Raw genomic sequence first — 11,237 nt, forward strand, 5'->3', positions numbered from 1 at the left:
TCCCACCTACCCCAGAATGAGCCCCAATTATCCAGGAAACCAAAACCCTCCCTCCTGCACCATCCCTGTAGCCACGTGTTCAACTCCTCTCTCTCCTTATTTCTCACTTCGCTAGCACGTGGCACGGGTAACAACCCAGAGATAACAACTCTGTTTGTTCTAGCTCTCAGCTTCCACCCTAGCTCCCTGAATTTCTGTCTCAAATCCCCATCTCTCTTCCTACCTATGTACCTATGTGGACCACGACTTGGGGCTGCTCCCCCTCCCCCTTAAGGATCCCACAAACACGATCAGAGACATCACGAACCCTGGCACCTGGGAGGCAACACACCAACCGTGAGTCTCTTTCGTTCCCACAGAACCTCCTGTCTGTTCCTCTAACTATGGAGTCCCCAATGACAAGTGCTCTGTTCCTCTTCTCCCTTCCCTCCTGAGCAACAGGGACAGACTCTGTGCCAGAGACCTGTGCCCCATTGCTTACCCCTGGTAAGTCGTCCCCTGCAACAGTATCCAAAACGGTATAGTTGTTATAGAGGGGAACGACCACAGGGGATCCCTGCACTGCCTGCCGGTTCCCTCTCCCTCCCCTGACGGTAACCCATCTACCTTATTCTTTTACCTGAGGTGTGACTACCTCCCTATAACTCCTCTCAATAACCCCCTCCGCCTCCCGAATTATCCGAAGTTCATCCAGCTCCAGGTCCCTAACGCGGTTCACGAGGAGCTGGAGTTGGGTGCACTGATGGGGACAGTGTAGAGGGAGCTTTACTCTGTATCCAACCCCGTGCTGTTCCTGTCCTGGAGTGTTTGATGGGGACAGTGTAGAGGGAGCTTTACTCTGTATCTAACCCCGTGCTGTACCTGTCCTGGGAGTGTTTGATGGGGACAATGTAGAGGGAGCTTTACTCTGTACCTAACCCCGTGCTGTACCTGTCCTGGGAGTGTTTGATGGGGACAATGTAGAGGGAGCTACACTGTATCTAACCCCCAGTTGTACCTGTCCCGGGAAAGTGCCATGAAAAGGAACAGCCATTTGTGAGGGTACAGTGGTGCATTGTAAAGAAAGTTTTGAAACCAGACCCCTCACCATTCCAATCAAAAGCTAAGTCCAAATCAAACATCAGAATTAGAAAAATATGTTTATCCCGGGGGGCGGATGGTAGCCACAAACAGTCCTGTGCTTAAAGAGTTAGTTCATTTATTTTCGCTTCCAGCCAGTTTTTGCCGGGAAGGACATTCCACTTGGATTTTCTTTGGCTTGCAAAGGCAATTGGTGAAAAGCTGGGGGCTCCCTGCTGGGGAGGTGGCCACAGACTGGGAGTTTTAATCCAGACCTGTTCTTCTGGAGCCCCTGTGGGTCGAGAGTAGGCGCTGGGGTTGCAACAAGATGCAGCTGGAGGTTTCCCTGACCGTCCGGGCCCTCTGCCTGCTTGTTTTCTGCGCCACAGGCGTCCTCTGCACCAGGGGGGAGGAGGTCCATCGACTGGCCCAAAGGAAGCTGTGCGCAGACGAGGAATGCAGCCGTGAGTTCAAAGAAAACCTTTAAAAAACAATGCAGCCGAGGAGGGGGACACTGCAGGGGGGTTGGCTTTAAATAGCACTCGGGGATGTGAGCAGCCTTGTCGACTATATGTCTTGGTTTAACTGTAGAATCTGAAGTGTTGCTTTCAAGTATTTGTCCTGTTCCTTGGAGAAAATTATTATTAAATCTGCCACCACCACTTTTAGGCGCTGCTTTCCAGGTTGTCAGACTTGTCAGGTTTTAACTCTCCTTATAACGTTTTACAGCAGAAAATGAGGCCCTTCGACCCATCGATTCCATGCTGGCCGTCAAGCACCTATATTTTTTTATAAATTTAGAGTACCCAATTCATTTTTTCCGATTAAGGGGCAATTTAGCGTGGCCAATCTACCCACCCTGCACATCTTTGGGTTGTGGGGGCGAAACCCACACAGACACGGGGAGAATGTGCAAACTCCACACGGACAGTGACCTAGAGCCGGGATCGAACCTGGGACATCGGCGCCGTGAGGCAGCAGTGCTAACCACTGCGCCGCCCTTCAAGCACCTATTCTCACCCCATTTTCCAGCACTTGGTCCGTGGCCTTGTCTGCTGTGGAATTTCAGAATGTTCATCTAAATGTTTCTTAAATGTCGTGAGGGCTCCCATCTCTACCACCCTTTCAGGCAGCGAGTACCAGATTCCCACCACCTTCTGGGTTAAAAGGTTTTTCCTCGAATCCCCTCATAATCTCCTGCTCCTTACCTTACTTAAATCTACGTCCCCTGGGGATCCAATGGCGATCGAACCTACCTATCCACCCTATGTACGAGCGTTATAATTTTGTACACATCGCCTTCTCTTTTTTTTAATATAAATTTAGAGGACACAATGATTTTTTTCCAATTAAGGGGCAATTTAGCGTGGCCAATCCACCTAACCTGCACATATTTGGGTTAGAATTTTACAGTGCAGAAGGAGGCCATTCAGCCCATCAAGTCTGCACCGGCCCTTGGAAAGAGCACCCGACCAAAGCCCATACTGCCACCCTATCCTCACACCACCACTCTATCCCCTTAACCCCACCTAACTTTTTTTGGACACGAAGGGCAATTTAGCACGGCCATTCCACCTAACCTGCACATCTTTGGACTGTGGGAGGAAATCGGAGCACCCGGACGAAACCCACGCGCACACGGGGAGGATGTGCAGACTCCGCGCAGACAGTGACCCAAGCCGGGAATCGAACCTGGGACCCTGGAGCTGTGGAGCAACTGTGCTAACCACTGTGCTAACGTGCTGCACGGCTGCGGGGGTGAAACCCACGCAGGCACGGGAGACTGTGCAAACTCCACACGGACAGTGTCCCGGGGCTAGGATCGGACCCGGGTCCTCAGCTCCGTAGGCAGCAGTGCTGACCACTGCGCCACCGTGCCGCCCCCTTCTCAACCTTGCCCCTCGCCTGAGGTGTGGTGTCCCTCAGGTTAAATCACCACCAGTCAGCTCTACCCCCTCAAAGGGGAAACAAGCCTAGCGCCTGGGACGAGGGTGACTTTACTGTACAATCAGATGCTTCCTGTGGTGTGGTGACCAGAACTACACACAGTGCTCTAACTGTTACCTAACAGGCGTTTTATACAGTCCTCCCACCTGTATTTGTTTCTCTTAGCGGCGTCCTCTATTTTACCAACCCCTCCACCAATGGAGACAGATTTCTCCTTATTTAGAATAAATAAAACCCTTTGCAAATGTGATGATTATTGGACCTTGTTGGGGAGTTTTATTTTCCCTGGGATGTTCCTGTCGGGGCTGGTTTAGCTCAGTGGGCTAGACAGCTAGTTTGTGATGCAGAACAAGGCCAGCAGCCCGGGTTCAATTCCCGTACCAGCTGACCCGAACAGGCGCCGGAATGTTGCGGCTAGGGGCTTTTCACAGTAACTTCATACTTGTGACAATAAAAGGTTATTATAATTAGGGAGTGAGGCAGCCTTTGCTCAGGGGATTTGCTGGGTATGCCAGTCCATCACCGTCTCTGTTTAATGTGTGAGCCTAGACGGGGAATGTCGGCAGGCTTATACTCTTGTTAAAGATATTTCACAACCAAGACACATCCTATCCCAATCCTGGAATTTGGATAGGGATCAAGCGCAGGCATGTTGTCTGACTTCATTCCCCCCACCAAAGTATTGACCAATAATGCCTGGGTTATACTGAACACCGTTCAGAACTAAAGGTGCCTACTCTAGACACTGCACGCTGTGATAAAACACTGTTTTCCATTTAGATCCAATTTCTATGGCTCGGGCTCTGGCAGATTACACGGCTCCTGACTGCAGGTTCATCAACATCCGCCAAGGACAGATCGTTTATATTTACGGAAAACTCAAAGGAAAGGGACGCGACTACTGGCAAGGGACCGTGAGTCTGAGGCACCGAGCTCTCTCTCCACAATGTTTGCTTTAGGTGTTCTGTGCTGATATTGATTGCTGCTCCCTCACTAACGTTTGGCTCTGGGGTTGAGCACCACACCTTGGATGGCAATCTTCAGTGTTTGGACTGTTCGTCTGTCTGGTTTTAGTGCCAGACTGACCAGTGCCTGTGCCAGACCTGACCAGTGTCTGCGTCACACTGAACAGCATATGTGTCAGACTGACCAGTGTGTGTCAGACTGACCAGTGTGTGTCCGACTGACCAGTGTGTGTGTCAGACTGACCAGTGGGTGTGTCAGACTGACCAGTGTGTGTCAGACTGACCAGTGTCTGTGTGACTGACCAGTGTGTGTGTGTCAGACTGACCAGTGTGTGTGACTGACCAGTGTGTGTGTGTCAGACTGACCAGTGTGTGTGACTGACCAGTGTGTGTGTGTCAGACTGACCAGTGTGTGTGTGTCAGACTGACCAGTCTGTGTCAGACTGACCAGTGTGTGTGTATCAGACTGACCAGTGTGTGTGACTGACCAGTGTGTGTGTGTCAGACTGACCAGTGTGTGTGTCAGACTGACCAGTGTGTGTGTGTCAGACTGACCAGTGTGTGTGTATCAGACTGACCAGTGTGTGTGACTGACCAGTGTGTGTGTCAGACTGACCAGTGTGTGTCAGACTGACCAGTGTGTGTGTGTGTCAGACTGACCAGTGTGTGTGTATCAGACTGACCAGTGTGTGTGACTGACCAGTGTGTGTGTGTCAGACTGACCAGTGTGTGGCAGACTGACCAGTGTGTGTGTCAGACTGACCAGTGTCTGTGTCAGACTGACCAGTGTGTGTGTGTCAGACTGACCAGTGTGTGTGTGTCAGACTGACCAGTGTCTGTGTCAGACTGACCAGTGTGTGTCAGACTGACCAGTGTGTGTGTGACTGACCAGTGTGTGTGTGTCAGACTGACCAGTGTGTGTCAGACTGACCAGTGTGTGTGTGTCAGACTGACCAGTGTGTGTGTCAGACTGACCAGTGTGTGTGTGTCAGACTGACCAGTGTGTGTGTGTCAGACTGACCAGTGTGTGTCAGACTGACCAGTGTGTGTGCGTCACACTGACCAGTGTGTGTCAGACTGACCAGTGTGTGTCAGACTGACCAGTGTGTGTCAGACTGACCAGTGTGTGTCAGACTGACCAGTGTGTGTGTCAGACTGACCAGTGTGTGTCAGACTGACCAGTGTGTGTCAGACTGACCAGTGTGTGTGTCAGACTGACCAGTGTCTGTGTCAGACTGACCAGTGTGTGTGTCAGACTGACCAGTGTGTGTGTGTCAGACTGACCAGTGTGTGTCAGACTGACCAGTGTGTGTGTCAGACTGACCAGTGTCTGTGTCAGACTGACCAGTGTGTGTGTGTCAGACTGACCAGTGTGTGTGTGTCAGACTGACCAGTGTGTGTGTGTCAGACTGACCAGTGTGTGTCAGACTGACCAGTGTGTGTCAGACTGACCAGTGTGTGTGTGTCAGACTGACCAGTGTGTGTCAGACTGACCAGTGTGTGTGTGTCAGACTGACCAGTGTGTGTCAGACTGACCAGTGTGTGTGTCAGACTGACCAGTGTGTGTGTGTCAGACTGACCAGTGTGTGTCAGACTGACCAGTGTGTGTGTGTCAGACTGACCAGTGTGTGTGTGTCAGACTGACCAGTGTGTGTCAGACTGACCAGCGTGTGTCAGACTGACCAGTGTGTGTGTGTCAGACTGACCAGTGTGTCAGACTGACCAGTGTGTGTGTCAGACTGACCAGTGTGTGTGTCAGACTGACCAGTGTGTGTCAGACTGACCAGTGTGTGTCAGACTGACCAGTGTGTGTGTCAGACTGACCAGTGTGTGTGTGTCAGACTGACCAGTGTGTGTCAGACTGACCAGTGTGTCTGTGTCAGACTGACCAGTGTGTCTGTGTCAGACTGACCAGTGTCTGTGTCAGACTGACCAGTGTGTGTGTCAGACTGACCAGTGTGCGTGTCAGACTGACCAGTGTCTGTGTCAGACTGACCAGTGTGTGTGTGTCAGACTGACCAGTGTGTGTGTGTCAGACTGACCAGTGTGTGTGTCAGACTGACCAGTGTGTGTGTCAGACTGACCAGTGTCTGTGTGTCAGACTGACCAGTGTGTGTGTGTCAGACTGACCAGTGTCTGTGTGTCAGACTGACCAGTGTGTGTCAGACTGACCAGTGTGTGTCAGACTGACCAGTGTGTGTCAGACTGACCAGTGTGTGTGTCAGACTGACCAGTGTGTGTGTGTCAGACTGACCAGTGTGTGTGTCAGACTGACCAGTGTGTGTGTCAGACTGACCAGTGTCTGTGTGTCAGACTGACCAGTGTGTGTGTGTCAGACTGACCAGTGTCTGTGTGTCAGACTGACCAGTGTGTGTGTGTCAGACTGACCAGTGTGTGTCAGACTGACCAGTGTGTGTCAGACTGACCAGTGTGTGTGTCAGACTGACCAGTGTGTGTATGTCAGACTGACCAGTGTGTGTGTCAGACTGACCAGTGTGTGTCAGACTGACCAGTATGTGTCAGACTGACCAGTGTGTGTGTGTCAGACTGACCAGTGTGTGTCAGACTGACCAGTGTGTGTGTGTCAGACTGACCAGTGTGTGTCAGACTGACCAGTGTGTGTCAGACTGACCAGTGTCTGTGTCAGACTGACCAGTGTGTGTGTCAGACTGACCAGTGTGTGTCAGACTGACCAGTGTCTGTGTCAGACTGACCAGTGTGTGTGTGTCAGACTGACCAGTGTGTGTGTGTCAGACTGACCAGTGTGTGTGTGTCAGACTGACCAGTGTGTGTGTGTCAGACTGACCAGTGTCTGTGTCAGACTGACCAGTGTGTGTGTCAGACTGACCAGTGTCTGTGCCAGACTGACCAGTGTGTGTCAGACTGACCAGTGTGTGTGTCAGACTGACCAGTGTGTGTCAGACTGACCAGTGTCTGTGTCAGACTGACCAGTGTGTGCCAGACTGACCAGTGTGTGTGTCAGACTGACCAGTGTGTGCCAGACTGACCAGTGTGTGTCAGACTGACCAGTGTGTGTGTCAGACTGACCAGTGTGTGTGTGTCAGACTGACCAGTGTCTGTGTCAGACTGACCAGTGTGTGTGTCAGACTGACCAGTGTCTGTGTCAGACTGACCAGTGTGTGCCAGACTGACCAGTGTCTGTGTCAGACTGACCAGTGTGTGCCAGACTGACCAGTGTGTGCCAGACTGACCAGTGTGTCAGACTGACCAGTGTCTGTGTGAGACTGACCGGTGTGTGCCAGACTGACCAGTGTGTGCCAGACTGACCAGTGTGTGTGTTAGACTGACCAGTGTGTTAGACTGACCAGTGTGTGTGTGTCAGACTGACCAGTGTGGGTCAGACTGACCAGTGTGTGTCAGACTGACCAGTGTCTGTGTCAGACTGACCAGTGTGTGTGTCAGACTGACCAGTGTGTGTCAGACTGACCAGTGCGTCTCAGACTGACCAGTGTGTCTCAGACTGACCAGTGTCTGTGTCAGACTGACCAGTGTGTGTGTGTCAGACTGACCAGTGTGTGTGTGTCAGACTGACCAGTGTGTGTGTGTCAGACTGACCAGTGTCTGTGTCAGACTGACCAGTGTGTGTGTCAGACTGACCAGTGTCTGTGCCAGACTGACCAGTGTGTGTCAGACTGACCAGTGTGTGTGTCAGACTGACCAGTGTGTGTGTCAGACTGACCAGTGTCTGTGTCAGACTGACCAGTGTGTGCCAGACTGACCAGTGTGTGTGTCAGACTGACCAGTGTGTGCCAGACTGACCAGTGTGTGTCAGACTGACCAGTGTGTGTGTCAGACTGACCAGTGTGTGTGTGTCAGACTGACCAGTGTCTGTGTCAGACTGACCAGTGTCTGTGTCAGACTGACCAGTGTGTGCCAGACTGACCAGTGTGTGCCAGACTGACCAGTGTGTCAGACTGACCAGTGTCTGTGTGAGACTGACCGGTGTGTGCCAGACTGACCAGTGTGTGCCAGACTGACCAGTGTGTGTGTTAGACTGACCAGTGTGTTAGACTGACCAGTGTGTGTGTGTCAGACTGACCAGTGTGGGTCAGACTGACCAGTGTGTGTCAGACTGACCAGTGTCTGTGTCAGACTGACCAGTGTGTGTGTCAGACTGACCAGTGTGTGTCAGACTGACCAGTGCGTCTCAGACTGACCAGTGTGTCTCAGACTGACCAGTGTCTGTGTCAGACTGACCAGTGTGTGTGTGAGCGACTGACCAGTGTCTGTGTCAGACTGACCAGTGTGTGTCAGACTGACCAGTGTGTGTCAGACTGACCAGTGACTGTGTCAGACTGACCAGTGACTGTGTCAGACTGACCAGTGTGTGTGTCAGACTGACCAGTGTGTGTCAGACTGACCAGTGTGTGTGTCAGACTGACCAGTGTGTGTGTGTCAGACTGACCAGTGTGTGTCAGACTGACCAGTGTGTGTCAGACTGACCAGTGTGTGTCAGACTGACCAGTCTGTGTCAGACTGACCAGTGTGTGTGTCAGACTGACCAGTGTGTGTGTGTCAGACTGACCAGTGTGTGTCAGACTGACCAGTGTGTGTGTGTCAGACTGACCAGTGTGTGTGTCAGACTGACCAGTGTGTGTGTGTCAGACTGACCAGTGTGTGTGTCAGACTGACCAGTGTGTGTCAGACTGACCAGTGTGTGTGTGTCAGACTGACCAGTGTGTGTGTGTCAGACTGACCAGTGTGTGTGTCAGACTGACCAGTGTGTGTCAGACTGACCAGTGTGTGTCAGACTGACCAGTGTGTGTCAGACTGACCAGTGTGTGCCAGACTGACCAGTGTGTGTCAGACTAACCAGTGTGTGTGTGTCAGACTGACCAGTGTCTGTGTCAGACTGACCAGTGTGTGTCAGACTGACCAGTGTCTGTGTCAGACTGACCAGTGTGTGTGTCAGACTGACCAGTGTGTGTGTGTCAGACTGACCAGCGTGAGTGTGTCAGACTGACCAGTGTGTGTCAGACTGACCAGTGTGTGTGTGTCAGACTGACCAGTGTGTGTGTGTCAGACTGACCAGTGTGTGTCAGACTGACCAGTGTGTGTGTGTCAGACTGACCAGTGTGTGTGTGTCAGACTGACCAGTGTGTGTGTCAGACTGACCAGTGTGTGTCAGACTGACCAGTGTGTGTCAGACTGACCAGTGTGTGCCAGACTGACCAGTGTGTGTCAGACTGACCAGTGTGTGTGTGTCAGACTGACCAGTGTGTGTCAGACTGACCAGTGTGTGTCAGACTGACCAGTGTGTGTCAGACTGACCAGTGTCTGTGTCAGACTGACCAGTGTGTGTGTGTCAGACTGACCAGTGTGTGTGTCAGACTGACCAGTGTGTGTGTCAGACTGACCAGTGTGTGTCAGACTGACCAGTGTGTGTGTCAGACTGACCAGTGTGTGTCAGACTGACCAGTGTCTGTGTCAGACTGACCAGTGTGTGTCAGACTGACCAGTGTCTGTGTCAGACTGACCAGTGTGTGTGTGTCAGACTGACCAGTGTGTGTGTCAGACTGACCAGTGTGTGTGTCAGACTGACCAGTGTGTGTGTCAGACTGACCAGTGTGTGTGTCAGACTGACCAGTGTGTGTGACTGACCAGTGTGTGTGTGTCAGACTGACCAGTGTGTGTGTCAGACTGACCAGTGTGTGTGACTGACCAGTGTGTGTGTGTCAGACTGACCAGTGTGTGTGTGTCAGACTGACCAGTGTGTGTGTGTCAGACTGACCAGTGTCTGTGTCAGACTGACCAGTGTGTGTGTGACTGACCAGTGTGTGTGTGACTGACCAGTGTGTGTGTGTCAGACTGACCAGTGTGTGTGTGTCAGACTGACCAGTGTCTGTGTCAGACTGACCAGTGTGTGTCAGACTGACCAGTGTGTGTGTGACTGACCAGTGTGTGTGTGTCAGACTGACCAGTGTCTGTGTCAGACTGACCAGTGTGTGTCAGACTGACCAGTGTGCGTGTGTCAGACTGACCGGTGTGTGAGACTGACCAGTGTGTGTGTCAGACTGACCAGTGTGTATCAGACTGACCGTTGCTTCTCTGAGACTGACCAGTGTATGTGTGTTTAGGTCCAAGGTGATTATTTCGGGGAGCAGTCAACATCTCTTGGATTTTTCCCAAAGTCGATTGTGAGAGAGATCCAACATCTGGGGACTGAGCTCGTGGAGATGCCAACAGTCGTAAGAGCATTTGACTTTATTGCACTTATTTATTTTATCGTCATAGCCTATCCATGTGTCCCGGCAGAGAGGAGGGAACTAGATGGCATCTCAGGGAATCAGCGCTCACTGCAGAGCACACTCAAAAGCCTCGTACAATGCACTTTACTCAGCAGTAAACTGCTTCGTCTCTGGGCTCTCCCTCCTGCCTCGAGGAAGCTGATGTTGGGAAACCTGAAACAGGAACAGAAAATGCTGGAAACACCCAGCAAGTCATTCAGAGCCAGAAACTGGATCCTGTCCTTAAGGGCCCTGCTCCTGCTGTGTGCTTACAGCACGTTCTGTTTGTGCTTCACAAATGCCACACTGATTGTGGGACCGGGCTGCAGGAACGAGGTGGGATCAGTAGGAATGGCCGGGGGGGACAGCAGTAAGTGGCAAAACAACCAGGCCTCGCACCTTTAGACGGGCAGAAAGCGAATGCTGGAGGGATGATGCGACTAATACAATACATAATACAATACAATATGATGTAATACAGTGGTGAATGGTAGCAGCAATACATTCACCACAAGGAAATCAGCCAGGGTTCCTGCTCCACTGTCCAGCGAGGACCCAGCGGTTAGGTATACGTGCGTTGGCTTTGACTGAGATGGTGCATTTCAATAGACTGATGCCACACCAGGTCCGGGACCGCACATGCAGGACGATCTCTTGGGTGAGGGAGCAGTGGGTGACGCGTGACCTTGTGGGGAGCCTCTGTCTTCAGTGTGGGATTTGGGGAGTGGTGGGGGGGGGCGGGGGGGAAGGGGGTTGACAGGGGGAGGGGGGCTAGTATGGGAAATTTAGTGGTCAAAACGAGTGTATTACAGAGTGTTTGACAATGAACGTCTGTGTTTGTAGGACTGGGATTTCTACTGTTAGTAAAAGAAGAGGACGAGAGAGGAACCATTCTCCCAACAACAGAAAAGCAGCTGGTGCCATGGAGTCACTGTCCTGAGTTATGACTAGAATCCGCTGTAAACTGCATTGCCAGTGACTGGTGACAACTGTTGAAATAAATAGGATTAGAACCGTT

General features: G+C 51.8%; 1 protein-coding gene across 1 annotated transcript; it reads left to right on the forward strand.

Moving 5' to 3' along the window:
- Nucleotides 1–1,211: 1,211 nt before the first annotated feature.
- Nucleotides 1,212–11,237, forward strand: LOC119958009 (melanoma-derived growth regulatory protein-like). Its single transcript, XM_038786269.1, has 4 exons — nucleotides 1,212–1,523; nucleotides 3,787–3,920; nucleotides 10,070–10,180; nucleotides 11,063–11,237. The coding sequence occupies exons 1-4, from the start codon at nucleotides 1,388–1,390 to the stop codon at nucleotides 11,081–11,083; spliced, it is 402 nt and encodes a 133-aa protein (XP_038642197.1). The 5' UTR covers nucleotides 1,212–1,387; the 3' UTR covers nucleotides 11,084–11,237.

This window comes from Scyliorhinus canicula, chromosome 27 (genome assembly GCF_902713615.1).
Source record: "Scyliorhinus canicula chromosome 27, sScyCan1.1, whole genome shotgun sequence".
NCBI lineage: Eukaryota > Metazoa > Chordata > Chondrichthyes > Carcharhiniformes > Scyliorhinidae > Scyliorhinus > Scyliorhinus canicula.